Source organism: Protomyctophum bolini (assembly GCF_963924005.1).
Source record: "Protomyctophum bolini genome assembly, chromosome: 13".
Classification (NCBI taxonomy): Eukaryota; Metazoa; Chordata; class Actinopteri; order Myctophiformes; family Myctophidae; genus Protomyctophum; species Protomyctophum bolini.
This window is the reverse complement of record NC_137874.1, coordinates 6,010,290-6,036,620: the sequence shown is the minus strand read 5'-3', so window position 1 is coordinate 6,036,620 and position 26,331 is coordinate 6,010,290. Positions and strand designations below refer to the sequence as shown.

Here is a 26,331-nt window from a genome sequence, read left to right as displayed (position 1 = left end):
AAAAACAGTACAAGAACACAGTTAAAAGCAGGAAAAAGAAAGAAAAATAAACTAGGGCACAGCTTGCAGCAGAAGACACAGAGGTCACACAGAGTCATAGGACTGCCTAAACAGGTGGGTTTGAAATTTGGTGATAGAGTCCATGTTTCTGATGTCAGGGGGGAGGGAGGGAGTTCCAGAGGTGAGGGGCAGAGCGGCTGAAGGCTCTTGAGCCCACATGGTGGAGAGACGGGCTGGGAGAGACTTTCAGGGTGAGGGAGGAGGCAGACCTGAGAGACCGGGTGGGGATGTTGACGTGGACACGGTCAGACAGGTATGGGGGGGGGGTGAGGTTATGAATGGCCTTGAATGTGTGGAGAAGGATTTTGATTGAAGTCGATACGGTATTTGATGGGGAGCCAGTGGAGTTGGTGTAAAACAGGGGGTGATGTGACTGAGTTAATGGAGGAGTTTGTGGGGTGAGACCAAAGAGAAGTAGTCCAGGCGGGAAGTGACAAGAGAGTGAACCAGGATTGCGGCACTGTGGGGAGATAGGGAGGGGCGGAGGCCAGGCGGTTGATGTTTCTGAGGTGGAAGTAGGCGGATCGGATGGTGGTGTTGATGTGGGTGTGGAATGGGATGCAGTACTGTACTGTTTTTTTTTATTCTAGTTTATTATGCTATAGCTTTAGCTATAATAATAATTTCTTCTTCTTCTGTTTTCTACATGAATATAACCACGTTAAAAGTAAAACCATATAGAATGAAATGGGAGTTAAATTCTGCGATTTGTAAAAAATGGCAAAATATTCATGACAACGTCAACGTGGTTGAAGTGGGACTCATAAAATGTCCCTGGGACTCATCTCTAAAAGACCAACCCCTGCATCCTAGGACTCATTACATTGAAAACCTATTTACATCACTTACATCATTTACATCATTTACATCTTATTTCTTACCAGCTTGCTGGTTATCTGCACATTTGGGGGGGGCTTCTTTTTTTAACCTGGGAGTGTGAGAATTCACTGCCACTAATCTTCTTCCAATGCATTGATATTAACCCATTCTGACCGGGCACCCATTTTGGTGTTAGCATCATGTTATGCTTTAGCTATTGAAAAATAGCAGATCTAGGTAGGTCTGCTATTTTTGAAAAATTGAACGACTGACATTTTTAGAATCTGATCTCAGGTCAGAATGGGTTATAATCAGACGAGTGTGTGTCCAGTGGAAACCTCGTATGAATCTGATCTCAGGTCAGAATGGGTTAACCAATATGACGAGCAGCACATGTCCCGTTCTCTCTCTCTCTCTCCCCTTAGCTAAAGTGCGGCGCGTGCGGCGCCATCGGACACATGAGGACCAACAAGTTCTGCCCGCTGTACTACCAGACCAACGCGCCTCCCTCCAACCCCGTGGCCATGACGGAGGAGCAGGAGGAGGAGCTGGAGAAGACCACCATCATCCACAATGACAACGAGGAGCTGATCAAGGTGGAGGGCACCAAGATCGTCTTGGGCAAGCAGCTCATTGAGAGGTATTGTTGTGGATCTCTCTCCATGTGGTTGTTCTGTCGAAGCCGAGCTGCTTAAACCCATTCTGACCTGAGATCAGATTGATACGAGGTTTCCACTGGAGACACACTGGTCTGATTAACCCATTCTGACCTGAGATCAGATTCTAAAAATGTCAGTCGTTCTTCGATTTTTCAAAAATAGCCGACCTACAAGCTCGTAGCGCGCTATGAGCTTGTAGATCTGCTATTTTTAAATAGCTAAAGCATAACATGATGCTAACACCAAAATGGGTTCCCGTTCAGAATTAGTTAAATTTGAACACATAGACTACGAGTAAGACGCGCGGACGCGGGAAGCGAACGCAGCTCGTAAATTTAGTGTTTTTTTTTTTAAGATTTAATTTTTAAGTTACAAATTTTTTAAGTTAATGTTTTAGCGTGTGCATGGGTGTGTTTTTTTAAGTTTTTTTTTAAATTACATTTTTTAAGTCAAGTTTTTTTTTAGTTATGTTTTTGTGTGTGTTGTTTGTGTGTGATACAGCTGCTCCCTCTGGTGGCGGGCAGGTGGTGTTACAGCGTGACACACACACACACACACACACAGACCGACAGACAGACAATGTTCTGCTAGGTCTCATAGTTAGTGTTCACTGCGTTCGCAATAATCTAGTGGGCTGCGGCGGTGGCTCAGGGGTAGAGAGACCGGATGGTAACCGCAAGGTTGCCAGTTCGAACCCTCTGGGCTCCCCCCCCCCCCAGAGAGTTAGTGTCGAAGTGTCCTTGAGCAAAGACTCTGAACCCCCTAATTGCTCCCAGGTGTGCAGGTCGGTGCCTCGCATTGGTTTCCGCCGCCGTCGGTGTATATTATGAACGTGTGTGTGTGTGTGTGTGAATGATGGGTGAATGTAATGCAACAATCTATGTAAAGTGCCTTGGATAAAAGGCGCTATATATAAATGCACCATTTAACCATTTAATCCATCCCCTCCCCCCCCATAGTGCCGATGAGGTGCGGAGGAAGTCCTTAGTGCTCAAGTTCCCCAAACAACAGCTCCCGCCTAAGAAGAAGAGGCGCGTCGGAAGCGCCGTGCACTGCGACTACCTCAACGTGAGAGCTCTCTTTTTATTATTTTTTAACCCATTCTGACCTGAGATCAGATTCATACGAGGTTTCCACTGGGACACACGCTGTTCTGATGAACCCATTCTGACCTGAGATCAGATTCTAAAAATGTCAGTCGTTCTTCGATTTTTCAAAAAATAGCAGACCTACAAGCTCGTAGCGCGCCACTCGGTGGCGCGCTATGAGCTTGTAGATCTGCTATTTTCAATAGCTAAGGCATAACATGATGCTAACACCAAAATGGGTTCCCGGTCAGAATGGGTTAAACACTTTATTTAGATTTTTATTGATGAATAAATGAAAAAAAAAACATATGTGTACATTTTTTGACACGTAAATATCCCCCCCCCCCCAATCAAGGTCAGAACAAGAGAAATAAAACAAAGACAGACAGTACAAGACAGTACAAGTAATTAGTAAACTAGTTTTGAAAGTACTAATGAACATAGTAAGAAGAGAAAAAAAAAAGAATAATAAAATAAAATAAACAGCATTTTCCGTCAGGGTATGGGTATCTAGGTTACATACATTGTATCCATCATTCAGTTTAGATAGTAAATTGCTCTATATCCAACTGTCTACTTACTGAGGGCCTCGAACCAGAGGTCGCACCAATGTCAGGTTTGGTGTGAGGTATCGGATTATACTGGGGAATATGGGTTTAAGTGAAAGGTATACTTTCTTCAAACTCTATGAAAGGGGTCCAAGTCATAATGTATCTATCTTTAGAACCACTACGGTTGTACCTTAGTTTAACGTGAGCTCTTTTCTGACGCTTTTCTTCTAACCACGTTGTTGTCCTCATCGAGGACGACCGTTTCCTTTCATCGTCCGTGTTTCTTTGTATAAACGGTCGGTTTGACTCTTGTTCATTATTCCTGTTCCTCTTGTTCAGAGACCACACAAGTCCATCCACCGCAGGCGCACGGACCCCATGGTGACCTTGTCTTCGGTGCTGGAGAGCATCATCAACGACATGCGGGACCACCCTAATGTGAGACTACTACTCGCTAACTATTAACCCGTTCTGACCTGAGATCAGATTCATACGAGGTTTCCACTGGACACACACTTGGTCTGATTAACCCATTCTGACCTGAGATCAGATTCTGAAAGAATGTCAGTTGTTCTTCGATTTTTCAAAAAATAGCAGACCTACAAGCTCTGACCTTGTAGATCTGCTATTTTTCAATAGCTAAAAGCATAACATGATGCTAACACCAAAATGGGTTCCCGGTCAGAATGGGTTAAAATTTGAACACAGACTGTGAAAAATGTATTTTTAAAATGTCTTTTTTTTCCTGAAAAAAACTCATGTTTCTATATCAGTGGTTCTCAATATTTCATGTCAAGGACCCCAAAAATGATATGTAATATGCCCTCATCTGAAAATATGTTGTCCCCCCCCCCCCCCCCCCCAGAAGCAAAGATTTGAGTTATAAACTGAAACTCTGAAAGAATATTATATATTCAAAGACTAAACGCACATTTTCACGATTTTTCAAAAATAGCAGACCTACAAGTTCATATGAGCTTGTAGATCTGCTTTTTTGATTGATTGAAATCTTTATTAACAGTTTGCAGAATTACAGTACATTTCAAGCACAAACTCAATACAAAGACTGTTAACTGTGAGTGGACGACCCAATTAAGCCTTACACTTGTTTACAACAGGGTCCACATTGTTCAATTCATCAAAACATTTAGAGACAAACAAATAGACACTTCTATGTAGTTAAAGAACAGAACAGGAATTCATCATATAGGAAGCGAAAAGGGAAAAAAAGTATATATACAGTGAGGGGAACAGGGGGATAAAAGAAAAGAAAACGAAAGACAGAGTGTAGGGCGCCTGCACACAACACCATGCGTTGATGCCATGTGTGCATGTTTCAATAGCTAAAGCACAACATCATGCTTAAAACACCAACAGGGGTTTCCGCCCCAAAAAGGGTTGCCAAATATCACATTTCACACAGTGCTACAGCTCCCCCCCCCGGGGTAACACAGGCTCTGCATGACTTATCTTCTCCGTCTCGCCCCCCGGCACACAGACATATCCGTTCCACACGCCAGTCAATGCCAAGGTCGTGAAGGACTACTACAAGATCATCACTCGGCCCATGGACCTGCAGACGCTCAGGGAGAACGTGCGGAAGAGACTGTACCCGTCTCGGGAGGAGTTCCGCGAGAACGTGGAGCTCATCGTTAAAAACAGTGCCACGTACAACGGTGAGGCGAGCTGTCTTGAATTTTTGGAATTTGGAATGGGAATATTCTAATTGTATAATGTAACGTGACATTCTGTCCATATCGATTATTACTTTTAACAGCTATTATCAACTTAAGCAGTAAGCCACGAAGAGGTCTCAGGTTACTGGGTATTTTACACTGCCTGGGTGGCGTAGGCAGACCCGACGCGCAGCGGAAAACGGTTACAAACATATAGCAATATTAACCTAATAAAACTATTAAATTCACAAAAGTAGCTACGCTTTTGCGCCACCAGAGCGAGCGAGCCAGAGCCACAACACTTCCTTGTTTTGCTCGGCAAGTATAGCTTATGTGACGGGAGAATAGCGCTTGATGTATTTACGGGGCTGCCTGGAGCCACACATTCACAGTCATAATGAGCCGGGGCGGTGCTTAGACGCCCCGCACAGCATGTGTTTGTAAAGCAATCAAGCGCTCCCCGCCCTTCCCCAGTTCAGCTACAAGGCTGCAGGGTGATACAAAGTGATTGAAGGGAGTGTGGGTTATCGGTGAAATTTACACCGGTCACGTGACGTGGCGGTAACCAGCCAATCAGAATGAAGTATTGGGACTACCCGTTTTAGAATTTTAGAATTTTTTTTAGAAAGTTTTTATTACTCAGCACAGTAAGTCAGTAGTAGATATTAAACTGTTTCTCTCTCTCTGTTGGGGACATTGCAGGTGCAAAGCATCCAATAACCCAGGTGGCTCAGACCATGTTGGACCTGTGTGACGCTAAACTAAAAGAGGTGAGTGTGAATCTGTTGTACGACTCCCAGCCTCCATTACCCGTGTTCTCCTGTTGTTGTTGTTGACCCCTATGACGGTATATATGACCCCCTGGATGTTGTCTGTCTGTCTGTCTGTCTGTCTGTCTGTCTGTCTGTCTGTCTGTCTGTCTGTCTGTCTGTCTGTCTGTCTGTGTGCAGAAGGAAGACAGGCTGGTGAGGTTGGAGAAAGCCATCAACCCCCTGCTGGACGACGACGACCAGGTGGCCTTTTCCTTCATCCTGGACAATATTGTGACGCAGAAAATGATGGTGGTTCCTGATGTGAGTTTAACACAACCAGCCTCTCTCCCTTTGCTTCGTCTCTAGATGTTTTGTCACAGTTGCCTATAACCTCACACCCCGTGTTTGTTTTAGTTTGCAGTCTGTGTATATATATAAAGAAAAAATGTCTTTAACCGATTTTGACCTGAGATCAGATTCTAAAAATGTCTTCTACATCCTGACAGTTTTCGGAAAAAGCTATGTTTCTATATGTCAGCGGTTCTTCGATTTTTCAAAAATAGCAGACCTACAAGCTCGTGGCGCGCTATGAGCTTGTAGATCTGCTATTTTTCAATAGCTAAAGCATAACATAACGCTAACACCAAAAGGGGTTCACTTCCAAAATGGGTTTACTTAGTACAATGTTATAGTTACCCCTCATTCCTCATCTTTTCTCTAGTCATGGCCATTCCACCACCCGGTCAACAAGAAGTTTGTGCCAGATTATTACAAGGTGATCGTCAACCCCATGGACCTGGAGAACCTCCGCAAGGTGAGAGAGAGAGTCACAGTGGTTCCTATCCTATAGAACATGGTATATAAATATACTAAAGATCATCACTTGGGCATTTGTTGTTACGCGAGGTTATTCAACAGATGGTATCAGGTTGCCAGATGTTTGGAGATATCTTCCTACCTTAGAGTATATATGAATAGGGAAGACACCCGAGTTCTCCTCCCATCCTACATTAAGTTGCTCAAAAGCGCATGAGGCGATTTCACTCCTCCTTCCTGGTATGAACAGAGTGCATTCTGGGATGGATTTGCCCCACAACACATGAACGCGCTGCCGTTGACTATCATTGTGCCGTTTGTGCGCGTTCACGTATGAAACATTCGTTCACGTGGCATGGCCTCAAACGCATGAACGTGCGCAATGATAGTCAACGGACCAGCACTGGCTCGAGCTGCAATGACAAATCCGGACCACTATGTCCATTTCACCTCATGGTTTCCTCTGGGTGCCTTCTCTATTCATATATATATACTCTAAGCTTCCTACTGATGTGTCTGGACACTAGATCCCCCGTGAGAACAACTGACAACAAAGCTACAGCCAAACTGCTTTGGAAACCAATCATGTCAATGTAAACAACCAGCCTCGAAACAAGGATGGATTGTTTCTACAATGCAGTTTTATTTTTTATTTTTTACCCCATACCCCATAGCCTTATTTCAAGACAACGGGGAAAATATTATTTTCATCTGCACTTTAATATATACATTAATGGACACACATAGACACACTCAGGCATGAAGGAAGCATGAGTTCAAGTCCGTTGCTCTCCCCTTGTCCCCCATATACTAGGTTGGCGGAGGGTGTGTATAGAGCCCAGGATCACATTAGATAATTGACACAGGGGTGGAAAAATGGGTTACAAAATCGTGGGATAAAAATTAAAAACATTAATAATAATAATAATAATAATAATAATATATACATTCATGACATTCCTGTCGATGAGGAGCACAATGGTTGTTCCTGCTGGAATGTCCCCGACAGTGTGGGGGAGGGAGGGAGGTAGCCATGCAGCTGTTTGGTATGCAGTCGATGGTTGCTATCTGTGGGTTTTCCACTGTCTTGGTTCCTTTGTGCCCAGATTAGCTCCGGTGGCTCTTCAGTCGGTGTAGTCTTGTTCTACTACACCGTCCGCAGCAACTGTGCTTTTTTTGGTTTGTACAGTGCATTTTAGCTTGTGGTGTTTGGTCAGATCTTTCCCATTATTCAAATCAATTAAATTCAATTCAATTCAAAGGGCTTTATTGGCATGAGAAAACCTACGTTTACATTGCCCAAGCAGAAAGAAACAATACAACAATACAGCAATACAATCAAAACAAAAATGATGTACATTTGAAGGTCAGAATCTTCAATAGATCAATTTCTATGTACCAAGATAACTCGATGCAGGTATAGTTGCAGGAATATACACAATGATTAGTCTTTTAGGGCGGTTGTGTTCCATTTGATATCCTTCTCCTATCACCGCAACTCACAGATCTTGCTGCTGTGTTTGCACGTTGTTGTACTTCGCCCAGCAGATATGGGAGTTTTTTTTTTTGTTACCCTACCCAGTCCGAATAACAGTTTAATATCCCTAAGACTGATATAGTTGATCTGTCCTATTTATCTCTCTCTCTCGGCCCTCACACAGGGAAAATAAAGGCTGGGCATGTGATAAAAGTACAGATGTATAGTTATAAATATTGAATAATAATCTGTGAATCGTATACGTGTCTGTCTGTCTGTCTGTCTGTCTCTCCCTGTGGTTGCTGTGATACAACAGAACATCTCCAAACACAAGTACCAGAACCGCGACGTCTTCTTGACGGACGTCGGTTACATCCACGCCAACAGTATCAAGTACAACGGTCAGTAGTGTTAAGTTAATGTTGTTCCCATGCTTACTACTTCCAGTGAGTGTTATGTGATTATCCGTGACACAGGTTATTGGCACAGCATGAACAAGTAGTAATCTTATCTATTGTAAGACAACCTCCTTATTTGCTCTCTAAAGCCAAGCGGAAGCCCTAGGGTTCTGTGTCCACCAGGGAAGTTTTCCTTTAGCACATGTACATTGTATGTTTGGAATTGTTCTCAATGCACTTTTGGTGCTTTTATCTGGTCGCTGAGAGTTTAAAAAAATCACACTTGTGTGAACTGAGCGGTGCAACTATGGAACATCCAGACCCCCAGGAACATGCCCAGGGGGGGAGGCCCTGTTCCCGCGAGCCTTCCCTTTTTTTTGCTGTGTTTTTCCGTCGTTTTTTTTCTTCGAAAAACGCGTCCAGTGTGCAACCACCTTTATCGTGTTCCGCACTCGGACACACACAGGGACACGCATACATATAGGGTAGGTAGGAGGGGGACACACATAGCTGCGTAATGGAGCGGGGACAGGCACCGCTCAAAATAAAAAGTCAAACCTTGTGTAGAACGCTGCTCTCATCATCACTTCACAATCGCTCTGCCCTCAAGCACTACCCAAATGAGTGTTTCAGAAGACTCCCTTGCGTTTTCAGCTGGGCGGAAAAAAATGCTTCGGTGTACTACACACAGCCTAATTGTACAGTTCAGTGGTTCGATCGATGATATATCAAATAAACCGCTTATTCTTTCTTTCTTTGATGTCCTTCTCAGGCCCAGAGAGTCCTTACACTAAGACAGCCCTGGATATCGTCAATGTGTGCAAACACACCTTGGAAGAGGTGAGTGTGGCGTGCCGAACTTGTGTTGCATTTTAAATGATCTTCCAACGGAGTCAGGCCGAAAGGAAGAAACTGGAGTCACCCATAGATTGACGGTCTCAGTCGCCACAGAAGGCTGCATGGCTATACTGCCACACTATCTACAAACTACAAGCTCACAAAGCGTTTTCACGGGTTTAAAAAAAAAAGCAGATCTACAAGCTACATAGCTAAAGTAGATCATAATGCTTAAAACACCAACAGGGGGGTTCCCGTCCAGAATGGGTTAAGATGGAATAGTGTTTGTATAAGTGGTCAGACTTAGAGATAGAATACATGTTTAATCTCCCAGGAAACCCTCTCATAATTTCATGAATACATGTTAAAAAGCCTCAATCTGCAATGTATTCAACTGGCTGGCTGTATGGCTACCAAAATAATTATTTTACATATTTTTATGGAACACAGCTCTAGTGTGTTCCTTTCACGCTGCTTTACGTATCGCAGATTAGGACTTTGCCTATAACCCAACGGTTCAGTCGTGAGATTTTATTTAGCTTTTAACCCATTTCGACCAGATTCTACAAATGTCTTCTAAATCGTGATAGTTTTCAGAAAAACGTATGTTTCTATATCAATTGTTCTCAAACTATTTCATGTCAAGGAGCCCCAGAATTATATGTAATTGTCCGCCGACTCCATCTGAAAATATGTTGTTCTAGGGACCCCCCCCCCCCCGAAGCAAAGATTTGAGTTAAAAAACATTAAAAACGGTGGCACGCTATGAGCTTGTAGATCTGCTATTTTTCAATAGCTAAAGTATAACATAATGCTTTTAAAACACCAAAAGGGGTTCCCGCCCAGAATGGGTCCACGAGTCACCATTCGTCTTTCATTGATAGTACTTTAACCCATTTTGGGCATTTTGGTGTTGGCATGACGTTATGCTTTAGCTATTGAAAAATAGCTATTTTTTGGATAAAATCGAAGAACGACTGACAAGGATGTAAGAAGAATTTTTTTTAGAATCTGATCTCAGGTCAGAATGGGTTTTATAATGTCCCGTTTCTTGCCCTTTCCCAGTACGACGAGCACCTGACACAGAATCTGATCTCAGGTCAGAATGGGTTTTTTAAATGTCCCGTTTCTTGCCTTTTCCCAGTACGACGAGCACCTGACACAGCTGGAGAAGGACATCTCCACGGCCAAAGAGGCCGCCCTGGACGCCGCCGATCTGGAGTGTCTGGACCCGATGACCCCGGGACCGTACACGCCCCAGGTAACCCGCTCCGTCCGAGTCCCACAGCTCTGAGCTCCACGAGGAACGTCGTTTTTCTGTCAAAGGAACCCATTTGTAATTCAGTTTACAAAAAGTGCTTTGTCACACTGGAATGTGTGACGTCGTACAGTACACCGTGACTTACGTTGGTCTATTTCACAACCTTATACCCTAATAGCTTTAATACCGGTATTCCCACCTTAAGCCACTTATATAAGATATTCTTGGAGCTTTTCTGCCGTTATTGATAGTACACAGTTGAGAGAGAGAGAGAGAGAGACGGGCAGTGACACAAAGCCATGGGTCGGCCAGGCTCTGGATTCGAACCGTCGACTCGCAGTCGAGGCTTCATTAAAACACAATCGGCGCCGGGATTTCTTTCAAAATAGAAGCTCGGGGGTGTGCCGGGGAAGACATGGCCCCGCTTTTACTCTGTAAAGCCCTCCCCCTATGGGCTTGCTTACCTCGACTATCGTCACCATAAAGTCGCCCGATAATCCCTCGCGTTCATATCATTGAACGAGAGGCCGGGTCAGAAATGAAGAGCTTAGTAGTATATCCATCTGGTCACAAAACCACGGAGAGCTCCCTAGATTAGGAGATAACGAGGGATTCTTTCCGCAGCGGTACACGGGGAAGTGAACGGGACCGCGCAAGTGCGAAGAGCAATGGAGGAGTATGGTGGCCTTGGAGGCCAACTAAATTATTTAAAAAAAGAATCACTCGTTTGATATCAATGAAAATGCGTGTGTACACGTCCTATAGCAACCCGTCGGTTGGATTAGCTATGACGTTCCCACACGTGCGGTCGTGCGGGTCTGAATGGGTTAAAGCTAGGCCATCGGGCCAGCGGCGCCCCACTTAACCCACTTAAAGCTGTTCGTCAACCTTCCTCATTTTTCCCAGTCTGGCCTCTTCTTCTACCTGCAGTCGTGGGTACTACTAGTGACATAAAAGGAAGTTCTCGTTGACCTGAAGTATTATTTTAGAAAGGTTGAATCGGCATTCCTGGAAAACGTAAAATTTGCTCTTCCTTTCTGGACGTCGTAGATCATTCATAGGTTGGCGAAGAGCACTCTTAAGCGCAGTGGTTCTCAACCTGTGGTACTAGCACCACTAGTGGTACCAAGGACCTCCTATGGTGGTACCAGACATCTTCCTGAACGTGACAAAGGTGGCTTAAAATGGAACTATAAAAGTGTTAAAGGAGAATATTTTTGACCAGCAGGGCAGCAGCTGCACGTAAAAAAAACTGCAGTGGGTGTGGACGGTCTCGGAGTCGGAAATTAGTTGACATCCAGGCCGGCGTTGTTGAGGTCCCAGCGCAACTTAGTGCCGTTCAAATCTCCCTCCTGTGTGAATAGGATGGGATAGGTTAGGTGTACTGTACGCACTGTACGCTACTGTATTTGTTTGACGTATTTTAACGTCATAATGGTGGTAACCCGGAGAGCCAAATATTTTCTGAGGTGGTACTTTTTGAAAAAAAAAAGGTTGAGAAACCCACTGCTCTAGCGTAATCACTGAAATCTCCAGATGGCGGAGATCTGTGTCCATTGCAGTCAAGCGTTGGGGATTTGAGATGGCGGACATCTACGTCCATGGCAGTCAATATTAATCCATGGATCGATTTTGTTTTCCACCCCTAGACGGGACTGTGTATTCCACGACCATCTTTTTTGTGATTATCGCAGTGGTTTTTACCTGCACATGAGTCATGACGCAACCTCGCAGTGATGCTAGTAGGCTAAAATGGACAGCTGTTTCTGCGTCTGCATTGTTGTTGATTTGTGGCAGGACAACTGAAGCATTTTACATTGTTTTTTATCTACGCTTCTTAACAGTTACACACTTCTTATGTGTGCCGATCTCTCCATGCTGTGTATCACCATTTGCGTGATGAGAGAGAGAGAGAGAGCACTTTGGACACAGCTGAGCTAGGGGAATAATATTTTCTCGTATTTGTGATTTTAAGCGAAAAGTCCAAAACCCAAAATGAGTCGACGCCCAGCCTAGCCCTCGCCACGTGTGCTGGTAATGTCTGTGCATAGTATGCATGCCACCAGTCAGTGCTAACACTCCGATCGGCTGGTCTAAATGGAGGTCTCCGTCCTATCAAATGATCCCAGGACGGAGATCAATCTCAGGACGGAACATTAACGATATCATAACGGAGCGCACACCGCTCCACGGGCTGGGGGAAGCGCCTGTTGAGCAACATTCAATGTCATTTCCGGTTTGGGACGTCATCTAAAGTGGTCCCCCCCCCCCCCCCCCTCCATTTTAGTGGATGAGAAGAAAAATCTTCACACGTGAATTAACCCATTCTGACCTGGCACCCATTTTGGTGTTAGCATCATGTTATGCTTTAGCTATTGAAAAATAGCAGATCTACAAGCTCATATCGCGCCACCGAGTGGCGCGATACGAGCTTGTAGGTCTGCTATTTTTGAAAAATTCGAAGAACGACTGACATTTTTAGAATCTGATCTCAGGTCAGAATGGGTTAATCAGACCAGTGTGTGTCCCGTGGAAACCTCGTATGAATCTGATCTCAGGTCAGAATGGGTTAACTCTTGATCTAAATCAATCCGTCCAATTCTAACCAAAGATGATGTTTTTGACGGCCCATCGCGGTCCCGTCGCTTTAGAAGTGATCATACTTGCCGTTGTTGTCGATTGCCTCAGGGGTGTTTGTTGTTACCTCTAGCTACTTCAGCTGTACATCCAAGATGGCGCCTTGTGTGTACCTTGAAATGGGCCCTGAAGAAACTTAGTTTTCAATTTCAATTAAGTGAGCAAGTAGGTTGGGTCCAGCTGGTATCCAGCTTTCTTTCTTTTTGTGCTTTTCTTCTCCTTTTTTTTTCTTACCAATTCCTTCTCCCCAATTTAGGGTTAGACTCCTCCCCACACACATTTTGCTGTTGTATCCTACTGACTCACCTGCCAGTGAGGACGGAGCCCCCACCGGGAGGGCGTGAAGCCTCCGTGCTACTTTTTGAGGGGCGCTACGCTAGCCCCTCCTATATACAGCTTTTGTCCCCACTAAATGTCCCGCAAAACACAAACATTAGATGCCATTGACCATAAAGGGAAAATCTACGTCATCTTGTCCCCCAGCCCCACCACCACACGTCTCATATTTGCCATCGACAAGGAAAGGAGGAATTGGGTTACCAGCTGTAATCAATATCGTATGCTAACATCAGCCCTTTAGTGTTGATTTCCCCCCCTTTTAGAACCTCTGACTGTATAGTATCCCCGTTTCTAAACCTTTGTCCTTTCTTTACCTTCCTCTGTTAACTGTAGTTTCTTCACTGTAGTCTCTCTTCTCTTTCCCAACCTGTGTTCCCCCCCCCCCCCCCGCCTTCCTGTTGTCCTGTGTGTGTGTGTGTGTGTGTGTGTGTGTGTGTGTGTGTGTGTGTGTGTGTGTGTGTGTGTGCGTGTGTTGCGTGTGTTGCTGTGTGCTTGGTGCTGGACAGCCTGCTGATCTGTTTGACAGTGGGGCTCCAGGGAGTCTGCCCACAGACACCGGAGGCTTGTTCTCTCTAGAAGGACCCCTAGTGGTTGCTCCAGAGAAGAGAGGAGGAGGGGGGCAGGTACGGAGAGAGAAATAAGGCTTTTCCTTTCCTGGATGTCACCTCTCCTTAAAAAAACAACCCCTCCTTTGCTCAGCCCCTCCCATTACTCACTTTCCCTAGCGTTATATGCCATTCCATCAGAACATTGCTTGAACCTGTGAATTAAGATAGTATTGGGGAGGGGGGGGGGGGGGTTCATTTGGTGCATTGCTTTTGTTTTTCAACGCACTAATATGAGAATGCGCGTTGTCCAAATCAGGGCCTCACGGATAACGGAACAAGAGTAGCACTATAAAACATGGCACGGATGTAGTTAAGTTAAGTCTTTAAAGGTATATTCAGTGATTTCACTTTGTTCAAATATCACTTTTTTTTTTTTTTTTTTTCGTGATAAATCCTCCCTGCTATAGAGTGTGCTGACCATATAAGGAGTTCCGCCAATCATGATCGAGCGGGGGCGGGCCTTGGTGTGCGTGCTGTCGGCCTGTTACGTGTGTCGTCGTTGTCCCCCCCCCCCCCCCCACTGTAGTGCGTGCATGTGCACATCTTGTTACCGGGGGGGGGGCGGACCGACCACCCAAATCACTGAATGCTCCTTTAAACTGACGTGTATATACAGGAAAAGAGGCAGGAGAGTCTTTTCACACACACGCCATATCTGTGTGTGTGTGACCTACAGGGTCGCCATGGCAGGAGGCTTCTTGGTGAAGAAGAGTCTGACGTAGATATCGAAGGCTTTGAGGAGACGGACGATGACGGAAAGCCCAAGACTCCAGCTCCTGTAAGATGGACAGATTATAATCAGAGACATTTTGTTTTTGTTGGCTGTAGTCGGATAACATACCGCACAACGCAACAATATAATATCTTCCAACGGAGCAACGCGTCGAGTCACGGGACGATCTAGTCTAGATTCGTGAGGGGAAAATGGACAAAGGCTAAAAAGCACAGTAGTCAAAGTTTTTCTTTGACTAGACTAGAGGTTCGGGCCTCTATACGCGGGGCCCTCACACCAACGTCGCAACTGCCGATTCGACTGATACGCCCAAATATGGAGATCTCTGTATCTGTCAGTCCCTTTAATGCCCATATATGGGCATGCCCCCTTTGGTTCCCATATTATGGGATGGATCTGACCAGCTGTATTGGTTGTGGCTGAGTGACGGTGACATGAGCATGATGACGTTGTGACATCAGTGTGACGTCAGAGGTCCGTCCGCACGCCCGCCCGTTTGCCCCGGCTATGCCTGTCCCAGAGCCATAGAGTAAGACAGAGTTACGCAAACTCCGTTCACTTCATGGGGCTTCCTTCAGTCCAATGGCGGGGGCTCTTCTACATAGACTTCTTTCTATTGAGCATGGGGTCGACAACCGGAAGTTTACGGAATGCATTGGAGTCTATGGGGCGAGTACATGAACCAACGTGACCCGGGGGCTGTTTTCTGCACCCCCCCTCAATATCGCAACTCTTCTATTAGATGGCTCTGGCCTGTCCTGGCGTGTCCTCCCTTTTTAAACCAATTTTAATATAGGATAGGATGTAAGCATTTATTCTCCCCTCAATTTCATGGGGGACAGAATTGCACATTTCTGCTTTTTCCTTGAGCAAAAAAAATATCGGTGCATCTCAAAAGAATCCAACCATTGATTGACCTTTTTTTCCACCGATTCATCTTTAAAAAAAAAAAAAGCCTCTCGGGTCGTTAAGCGTCACGTCTCTTGTTCCATTCTGATTGGCCCTATCAGGCGGAGGACGGAGACGGAGACCTGGAGGACGAGGAGGACGAGGAGGAGATGCTGCTGCCCCCCCGCCGGCGGCTGCTTGGCCAGGAGGAAGAGGAGGAGGAGGAGGAGGGGGAGGGAGAGGACGAAGGCTCCAACCGGCCGCCCCAGGCCAGTGTCCTGTACGAAGACCTGCTCATGTCTGACGGGGAGGACGACGGCAGCGAAGAGGAGGGCGACAACCCTTTCTCCTGTGAGTCCAGCAGCATGCTTACCCTGTCCTTATTCCTTACCCGGCGGCCAATTACATATCATTTCTGGGGGTCCTTGACATGAAATATTGAGCACCACTGATATAGAAACATGAGGTATTTCAGAAAACAATTCAGAAGACATTTTTGTAAACTTCGACTTCAGGGCCTAAATGGGATAGAGTACCTATATAAGCTACTTTGAAGTACAGTGTCCGGTAGTGTCTAAATCCTCTGTAAATCCTCTCTCCTTGTCTCCTTGAAACGTACCGTAGTTACGGTACATCACCAAGAACGGTGGTCCCTTATTGGCTGTTGACGCTGACGCAACCAAATCTGTTTCAATCATTAGTCCTATCGGGATTGATGTGGAAACGGCATGAGGTGCGCGCACACCACTGGCATCACGCAAATTGTGATTGGCCAGAATGAGATGATGTATGATGATGATGATGATGTACCCCCTCACTTCACACATGTGTGATTTTTAGTATAGTGTAATCCCCATAGGGCGATCTTTAGATTGCCTCATAGATAGATAGATAGATAGGTTTATTTGTCATTTTTACAACTGTGAACAGCAGAAAAACGAAATTTCGATGTGCTGAGTGCACGAGCCGCAGCAACATGAGTCGCGCCGCCACAAACTTCTCTTTACATCACATCACATTACAGTTGCATTGTGTAGGCACGGACACTTGGGTGGGGGTGAGGGGTTGGATTTTTGGATCTGAACAAATATAAAAAACACTGATTCTCACGCCACACTTCAGTATGAATTGCTGTGTAATAAACAAATGTATGGATCATCGACTGAAGGTGGAAATGTACAAATATACCCAAAGAGTAACACACTAAAACGCTCGAAACAGTTCAAACAATCCAAAGACTACATTTCTGGGCTGCGACCGTCGCACACAACAAAGCCCATCAACGTGTTGTCGTGACGGAATGTTTTACAAAGCGACATTGATTTCAGACCCCGGAAGTGTATTTGTAAGATTTTTTACGTCAGAATGAATTGCATTTTCTCCCCCAAACGGGCTGTATCAAATATGAATCAACATCATAAACGATGCAGAAAAGCCCTGATGATTTGTTCATTTTTTGGAACATTGTTCTTATATAAGGTGATTTAAGACTGGGGTTCTCAACGTTTTTGGCTGGGGACCCCACGGAAATGCTTGGGCCATGTCTCATTTATTTTTAATAATCTGGGGACCCCCCCCCCCCCCAAAATAATTTGGCGACCCCCAGGCGTGTCACGGCCCCCAGGTTCTGATCTAAGATACCTCCCACTATTTTTGCTAGCCAATTACAATGTCACGTCACCCCTGTGATCGTGTGTAAGTAATTCGGGGGGATTTGTCGCATTTGTGGCGCCCCTATGGATGAAAATGGAATTGCTCTGTGTTGATGGTATGAACCAGGGGAACAGCACATTTATCAACCTTGTCGATGGTATGAACCAGGGGAACAGCGCCCTCTAGCGGCAAGTGACGTCAGACTTCAGTCAGTGGTCCGTTCAACTGTTAATTCTGATGAATATTTAATTTAACCCATTTTGGGCGGAAACCCCTTTTGGTGTTGGCATCATGATATGCTTTAGCTATTGAAAAATAGCATATCTACGAGCTTGTAGGTCTGTTATTTTTGAAAAACCGAAGAACCACTGACATAGAAACATAGCTTTTTCAGAAAACTGTCAGGATGTAGAAGACATTTATAAAAATCTGATTTCAGGTCAGAATGGGTTAGAACAAAGCACATTGGTGACAACCAAGTTGCACACATGCTGTGAGTTCATTTCCTAACGTCGTCCTGAACCCCCCCCCCCCCCCCCCCCCCCCGCAGCCATTCACCTGTCGGAGAGCGGCAGCGACTCGGACCGAGACGTGGACGTGCGTCCTCCTCCTCCACACAGGGCTCACCAGGAGCTGAGCTGCATGGGCCTGGAGGCGGAGCAGGAGGAGAGCATGATGTCCTACGATGGAGACGACAGGCCCCACCACGAGCAGCACATGGAGGACAGCAACGTCAGGTTAGTACTACAACATGATGTCATAACGATGGAGACGACAGGCCCCACCACGAGCAGCACATGGAGGACAGCAACGTCAGGTTAGTACTACAACATGATGTCATAACGATGGAGACGACAGGCCCCACCACGAGCAGCACATGGAGGACAGCAACGTCAGGTTAGTACTACAACATGATGTCATACGATGGAGACGATGTCAGGTTAGTACTACAACATGATGTCATACGATGGAGACGACAGGCCCCATCACGAGCAGCACATGGAGGACAGCAACGTCAGGTTAGTACTACAACATGATGTCATACGATGGAGACGACGTCCGGTTAGCACTACAACATGATGTCGTATGATGGAGACGACGTCAGGTTAGTACTACAACATGATGTCATACGATGGAGACGATGTCAGGTTAGTACTACAACATGATGTCATACGATGGAGACGACAGGCCCCACCACGAGCAGCACATGGAAGACAGAAACGTCAGGTACTACGACAACCCGGCTGTCATAAACTCAACCCCCGCCAGTCGCAAGGGGCGATAGTTCAGAGACCGCCACCGTTCACCACCATTCTATTTTCTTCTCCGCTCCCAGCTACGGGAGCTACGAAGAGACGGAGAGTCAGAGTCAGATGCAGCCGACCGACAACGGAGAGGGATATGGCATCAGTGAGGAGGAGGAGGAGGAAGAGGAGGAGGAGGAGGCCACAAGGAGGGGTCCGGCCGTCCTGTCGCAGGTCCAGCTCAGCGAGGACGAGGAGAGTGAAGAATTCAGGTCCATCGGTGGCGACAGTGACATGGACTCCAATTAGCCCGAGTGTCTGAAGAACAGTTTGTCAAAATAATCTCCAGCCCAAAAGACATTGTACAGCCTGACATTGAACTGTGGACAGTGAGACTCGTTAGCTAAATGATTGCACTCAATGTGACAATGACCGTTGTACAGGGGTTTGATATAACTATGAATAAATAACAGTTGTATAGCTATGTTTGCCTGTAATTGCCGTCAAAAGGTTGTGCATGGGGCCATCATAGCTCTGTTTGTTTGGTCACATTTCTTTTCAGCATTTTGAGTTTCCATGCTGAGTTTACTATATGGAATATAATTTAAATTGAGGTGTTTCTGCCCTGTTGTTCTTTTTAGTTACAACTAAGGCAACATTGTTTAAATTGAATTTAACCTCAACGTTGCTGAAAAGTGTAGAGTATCACTTTCTTTTCTATTTCATACAAAACATCACTTTAATTTCTGTTTCACACAAAACTTGTCAAAAAATGTACATATTTGGAAAATCACTAAAGATGCAGTGATTCAAATGAGTCTGTAAGAGTGTGTGCTCTTCTTAGACGTATTTGTATTATATTACACTGTGAACCGTGTAGCTTTTTTTTATCCCTTTGCTTTAAATAAAAAGCTTAAATAAAGTGTTCTGCTTTTGTAGACATTGTGACGAGAGCTATGTTTGTGGTCACTACACAAGGGGATTTATATTTGAGATTTTGATTTCTGCAAGGTAAAAGTAACTCGTGTAACTTGATGAAGTGTAAAGATCTCAAGCCCTCTGTTGTGTCTGTAATCATCATACTATAATTCAGCGAATCTCTGAATGTCTGTCTGAATGTCACTGACAGAGCGCTATCTCATCATTGGCTGCACCAATCACTCCCACACAGGCATTGACCATATGAATATGGAGGTCTTAACGGGGCCCTTTTTTTCGATTTGACACATTAATGATTATTAATGAATTTATTAGTGAATAAAAACAGCCGTTTATCCGTGGTCTATCTCCGACCGAGCCACACTATTAGCACACATCTCTCCATGCCAAAAAAAATCTGCACGCTCCCAGAATCCAGCTAGGCTACATTTTACCGACGCAACTGTCATATTTACAGTACAAATATTGTTTTTACATCACCACACGATCCCATGGGCAATGCGTGGCCACAAGATATATCTCACAACGGGTAAGGGCTAGTGTATATAAATTAGTTGAATACTAAAGCCAATATGACATGACATGTTCTGTATGATCACTTTGGATACTTTTCCTTTAGTTTGACTGCTGATGTTATGCTTCGTGTTGGAAAGGATTCTCTGTTCTGACGTCCGAGGCTAGACCACTGTGGCCGATGCCAAAAATAAGCTGTGAAGTTTGTACTACAGCAATGAGAGCAGGGAGAGATTATCCAGTGGGGTCGTGGGCCCTTGGGAGAAACTGGACCGTGTGGTACTGGGTTTGAGGCCCTTCATTGGCTGTAGATTGTGTTACATTTACGGTAGGTAAAAAAAAAAGATGATAAAAAATGTAAAAACCCTGAAAATTCTGCACTCATGCACGCTATGCGGTCCCCCAAAACATTACCGGCCCAGGGGCCCTCGTGGGGGTTAATCCGTCCCTGAATGAGGGGGACTAACCTGCCCACGAAAGCATACATTCTTTAGTCTTACATCTGATCATTCGGGTTACACACAAGACAACATATATTCACATCTTATCCTTTATAATAAGGAAACTTAGTTTCCTGAAAAATTACTTGTGGATCTCATTTTCTGTTGAGGGCTCCTCCGACTGAAGAAAGTGTCGCGGGTAATAAATCTGTCATATTAAGAGTTCTTTGAGAGTTTCGTCTACAGTTGAAACGTCCGCCTCTCATCCGCACACAAACTGGAAAATGTTGCCACATAAATGTAGTCAATGTAACTCAATGATGTTTAACAGTAGCCTATAGACTACAGTACATAAAAATCATTCCTGTTAAGCATGATATCAAATTGCATACATCTTTCTTTCCTTTGCCAACTGATGGGTGCTGCCTATTGAAAACAGCCTATTTCACAAGGTAGCTTTGACTACATTTTCCTGGTGAGACTGTCACTATGGGTGAGGCCCGGACAAGAGTCAACCCACAGAGCCTAGCCCTAGTCCCTCCACATGCCAGAATTGTACCTCCCAGTCCCGGCAGAGTAGTTCCGGAGTGGATCCAACGGATTGTGTGGCCCTGGTCTTTCCCCTAGTGGGTCTGATCGAGGGTATAGCTACTGGGACGTAAGTCAGGACTTGATCACCCCGGCTGGGTCACCCGAGTGAGGGGTGACCCATTCTGACGTTCGCGAGACCCGAAAACCCAGATGACCTTGGGATACACATCACTGAGGATACGCTGCAGGTTGCATCCAAGCGATGTATTTTCGTTCCCAGGACTGAAATAACCTTAACACACTCACTTATGTGATTCACAGGTCAGAGCAGCTTGCATGAATCATATTTCACTGCTGACGTTTAGGTTGCACGTTCCTGCCCCAAAGCCCAAATGAATGTACGGTATGTATGTCTGTCAACCACTCTGATGGTGAACACATCTGTGATGAAGGTAATGTATGTTGATGCTGCAGAGAATCCCTTGCCATGGTGAGGATCTCTGCAGTGGAGGGGCTCTATGCAGCAAGGTGGTTGTTTTTGAGTGGTGCAACCACTCCAAGGGACAGCTTAATTTGTACCAATAGGGGGTGCTGTTGCACCACTCGATTCAGACTGGTCTGATTTTCTTTATTTTACATTCGTTTTTTAACTTCATTTGTTCTATTTTTGTATTATTGAATTTAGTATTTAGTATTTTTCTTTTCAGGGGATTTGTAGCTTGTAGATCAGCTATTTTATCTATTTTTGAAGAAACATTGGCCATTGACAAAGATGGGAATTTTCTCTATGATTTTAGTTTGAGTAATTTTTTTTGTAAAGCCCCGTTTTAAACTCAGTGAAAGGGTAATCTCACACTGGTAAATTTAATGTCTGTGTGCACCACTGACCGTGTTTATGTGGCTCGACTCAATATTAAGATATTCATGGACTCATTGGAAACTGGTTGACTGGTATTGCTGTCTTTTTAATATTATGGATGGGTTTTGGATGACCAGTTTATGATGGAAACATACTTTCTGTTTCATGTTCATAGCTCTTCCCCTGCTAATCTGAAGTATTGATGACCGTTACAGAGCTCCTCAGCTCCATCCTGAATATCAGAGGTCATCGGTACAATGATGCACTGTTATCGCAAAAATTAAATTAAAAAAAGCCTCAAATCAGGATTGCAGCTGTACAAAAAGCTTGAATTATCCTCTCTGCAAAGTGTTTGTTTCATAACAATCTGCTGTAGACTTGTTATGAGCTACTTTCTGTCAGGAAGTTCCTTGCAGGTGATTATTTTTCCAACTGTTTCCTAAGTTTGGAAGCGCTCGCGCTTTCAGTAAGCATTACAGTATGTGTGCAAATTCAAAGCAGGTGGTACCAACGAACGCCTCCAACATCCAACACTTATAATCACCTGCAAGGAGTTTCTTGACAGAAAGTAGCTCATAACATGGATGTCTATGGTGGATTTTTTTACCAGCTGCTGCATGTGTAAGCGCAGCTGGTCAATGTTCTCTCTGCGATTGTGCTGTTCTCAGGCAGGGGGTATATGAGCAGGAGTCAGTGTATGTTCCCTCAGCCCTATGTTCCCTCGTTGTAGGGTTAGTCTGGAAGAGGTTTGGTTTGGGTTAAGCCTCGGGTTAGGGTTGGTGTTTGAGGGAAGAAAGGGATATGGGAACATAGGCTAAGAATGGTGTCAGTATAGAGAATATCTGTATTGATGATTAAGCATTTTAGCATTTATTGACGTTAAGCAGTACAAACCTAAAGAGAGTATTGACCTAATGTAACTGTATACAGTATAGCTTAACCCTGCGGTGATCATGTGTGTTAGCTGATACAGATTACAGACAGATTACCCCCAAGTAAAAAAAAATCACATCGGCCCGGTTCGGGCAAACCGTGTGTGTGTGTGTGTGTGTGTGTGTGTGTTAGGCTGCACATTGACACTTGGCAGTTGGTTGCGAAAACCAACCGAATGCAATTTTCGTACTCAGACAGACCCAGCCAGGGATGGACACAGCCAGCCACCCACGGACACACATAGCTCAGTAAGGGCACCACTCAAAAAGGGGTTCATCACAAAAGAGAAAAATGGTGAAACATTTGCGACTGAGACACGTGAGGTTAGGTTGAAAAGGTTGGAGAAAAAAAGGTTAGAGGGGGGAAAAAAAGGTGTGCGCACACGTGCATGCGTGCCACTTTGTTGTAAATATTACTAGGACCACTACAGACAAGAAACGGCTCCTGACCTATGGGGTCAAAGTGCTTGTACAGAGGAATATAAAGAGCCCAGCAAAAAAGGGTAGACATAAGTGACATCATTTACATAGAGTGACGACACATTGTCACTCCCTAAATTGGCCACATTTATTGGATATTCGGTACATCAACTCGAAGCACTGCCCTATGAGTCACAAGGTTAATTGAGCTTCAATACTTGGCAACTTCCAACTATGAGTAGCATCAACAAAACTGGCATTGTTCCGGTCCTATATGCCAGACTACTCTGGGTAACAGTTCGTTTGTTGTTTCTCTTGCTACTTTCCCATCTTTCTCCTTTCTCCACTTCTATTTGCCTGGCCCGGACTCATTGCTGTGCCGCAATGAGTCAGTTACCTGTGTCTCTCTCTACCCATATCTGTATCTGTCACCGAATTTCACACTGCAACGCTGCCATGACAACTGCATTATCATCATGGTATCGACAAATGAAATAAAACCACATACCTGTACAGCAGCTTCTGACAGTCCGATGTATAGAGGTCACTGTGTGGGTTAAAAAAGGAAAACGAAAGAGGCAGGAGACATTCATGGAGAGGGTAGCGGAGAGCCGGTATCTACTGTCTTCCGGAAACCTTTAAGGATGGGGTAGATGTTCTCGAAGGCATTGTAGATCTCCGTTCTCTCCTTGGCACCCGTCAACACAACCTTTCCAGACACAAAGATGAGCAGGACAATCCTGGGATCTATCATTCTATAGATTAGCCCCGGGAAGATCTCTGGCTCATAGGTGCTGAACTGTCTGTGCGTGAGAAACAGCTTCTCCAGACTTATGCGGAACCTCACGTCGCAGCTGCCCACCATGTTCTGAATCTTAAATTCCAAGAACTTGGCGGGGAAGCCCAGCTTTTGCACGACACGGGCAAACTTCCTCGCAGCTAACTTGGACTGTTCTTCACTCTTGGCTCCGGTGCACACCATCTTTCCAGAGCTGAACGTGAGGGCAGTGGTCCTGGGCTCTCGTATTCTCATGATGATGGCAGCGAAGCGCTTGGGGTTGTACTCGGCGTTCCTGGCTTTCTGCACGATGGTCTTCAGATCCAGCTTGCAGCCCAGATTCACTGTGGATACTATGTTTTGTAACGTTGGCAGTATCCCAGATCCTTCTGTCGCTGGTATGGCTGGTGTGATGAGGGTCATGGGGTTGGTGCAGAGGGGGGAGTTCCCAGCCAGTGCGGTAGTGGTGGCGCCCCCTGTTACCTGCGGGTGTAACAGCTGAGGGGTGTTTGTGCCATTCTGCTGCTGGATTCTGTGAATGTTGTCCTGTGTCTCAGTTGGGAGGCAGCCATCCCTGGTTGAATCGCCAAAAGGGTCAAGGGGAGCTATGACGCTCTGAGGGAACATACTGTAAGATTGGTTTTCCATTGGGAAAATAACTTTGGGTTGGTTAGTAAGTGATTAGTTAGTAATAGTTGGATTACTTACCACCTTTTGACAGTAGCTCTTGTTGAAAGTATTTCACAATAATGATCTTTTCAACTACCTTACTTCTTATTTGGTCTTTATTATCTTAACTTCTGTTATGCGCCTGCTGTGTTTATATACAATTAATTCACACCGCGTTGTGATGTTAGAGTAACGTCATAACGCTATAGCTCCATAATTGGTACAGCTGGTTTACCAATCAAATCAAAGGTATTTATTACTTGCGTGAGCAGAGCGCACAGTATGTCCGTGACTACTTCGGCCAATCGGGGATTGTGAATTTTCAGTGACATATACTCGGCCAATCAGGGACTGTGTATTGTCTTTGGTGGCGTCGCTCGGCCAATTTTTTGGGTGGCCTTGCTCGGCCAATCAGAGCACAGGCTGGCAGCTTGGTCGGTGGCCCCTCGACCGATTGGATTGGGTCCGTATGTTGGTGGCGTCGCTCGTAACTATGTATGTTTATGTAAAAGAAATGTGGTTCCGGGGGACAACACCGACATATGTGGATGACATAACCAATTGTAACCCATTGAACCCGTTGTAGTGGTGAGAGATACGTTGTGCGCTCTGCTTGCGCACAAGTAGGCCATTCATGGCCAACTTGTGTGCGAAGCGCAAGTTGGCAGCTCGACAGAGTGCACTTCTAGTTTATTTTGCATAGCATTTAAAAACAATTCTCATTGTACCATAGTGCTTCACAGGTCAGAGAAAACAACACAATACAATACACCAGTATAAGACAATAAATATAAAAACAAAGTGAATATAAAAATGATGGAGTAGCCTCAGGGACCGCAAGCGTTTGGTTATAGGGTTAGGGCATAGGGTTAGTATGGGGCTCTATGGTCTGACTATTGGGACGTCGGACTAATGCTACGCACCCTTCTATCAGGGAGGGGAGGAGGAGAGGGCGTGGGCGGACGGGCGCCGGGCGCACAGATTGGTGAATCGATCGATATAGGATCTACCGGCTGTTTTCTCCGGGCACGACTCGTCATTCGCTGGTTGAAGACATTCTTGAGCAGTGCTATAGCCACTCCAGCGCGTGGCTTTGTGTGTAGGACAGGAATATGAATTATATTTCACTGACCCCAAGTAAGCCTAAACATAGTAAGAAGCAAACAGTGGGCTCGGCATACCCCGCACACGCCTTCTGTTGTCAGAGTCCTTAGTACCCATTTTCATTGTACTCGGAGGCTAGTCTATGACGTCAGCAGTACTATGATCTCCGTACATGGGCATAAAATGGAAACTCATCATACCTCAATGTAAGGCAAAAGAGGTTCAGCATGGTTTTCTGTACTGTATTCTCTGTATTTTGTATGATCAGTACAGATGAACAAATGTGACTTTGTGATGTGTTGGAAAAATGTTAATAAGGAAATCGAAAAATGTTTAGGGTTGAATATTCCTTTTGGTCCTGAGTTACGTCTGCTTGGAATTATACCAGAGGAGGTGCGTGATTCTGGTCCCTTATGGATAGGCTATTGATAGAGAAATGATTATTATGAACATATGACGCTCAATAATTTCTCCCACTCATAATACAAAGATAATGATGAGAAGCTAAATAAATTAAGTTAAACTTGTATTTAAATGTGGGCGTGTAATATATAGGTTTGGTAGGATATTTGTTGTGAATTGAGTCTTTCATTTATTTATGATGGGGTAAGAATAAAATAATAGATTAAATGTAATCTATTGATATATTG

General features: G+C 44.9%; 2 protein-coding genes across 4 annotated transcripts in view; one reads left to right on the top strand and one right to left on the bottom strand.

Annotated features, from left to right (window-relative positions):
• taf1 (TAF1 RNA polymerase II, TATA box binding protein (TBP)-associated factor) overlaps positions 1-19,464 on the top strand; it is a 43,646-nt gene extending 24,182 nt beyond the window's left edge. For 2 of the 3 annotated variants that reach the window (XM_080780844.1, XM_080780843.1), the window contains exons 27-40: positions 1,305-1,519; positions 2,498-2,606; positions 3,517-3,615; positions 4,676-4,853; positions 5,556-5,623; positions 5,804-5,926; positions 6,327-6,419; positions 8,215-8,299; positions 9,069-9,136; positions 10,278-10,394; positions 14,655-14,756; positions 15,722-15,950; positions 17,803-17,989; positions 18,589-19,464. In XM_080780844.1, the coding sequence (XP_080636970.1) occupies positions 1,305-1,519; positions 2,498-2,606; positions 3,517-3,615; positions 4,676-4,853; positions 5,556-5,623; positions 5,804-5,926; positions 6,327-6,419; positions 8,215-8,299; positions 9,069-9,136; positions 10,278-10,394; positions 14,655-14,756; positions 15,722-15,950; positions 17,803-17,989; positions 18,589-18,805 (1,890 nt within the window). In that variant the 3' untranslated portion in view covers positions 18,806-19,464. The remainder of the gene's footprint in view (positions 1-1,304; positions 1,520-2,497; positions 2,607-3,516; positions 3,616-4,675; positions 4,854-5,555; positions 5,624-5,803; positions 5,927-6,326; positions 6,420-8,214; positions 8,300-9,068; positions 9,137-10,277; positions 10,395-14,654; positions 14,757-15,721; positions 15,951-17,802; positions 17,990-18,588) is intronic. The other variant, XM_080780845.1, reaches the window with a different exon arrangement.
• A 4,255-nt stretch (positions 19,465-23,719) lies between these two features.
• On the bottom strand, positions 23,720-24,535 carry LOC308327489 (uncharacterized protein; the record flags this gene model as incomplete). The annotated part of the gene is made up of 1 exon (XM_080781010.1): positions 23,720-24,535. One exon carries the CDS (start codon positions 24,533-24,535, stop codon positions 23,720-23,722), a length of 816 nt encoding a protein of 271 aa, XP_080637136.1.
• Positions 24,536-26,331: the final 1,796 nt, after the last annotated feature.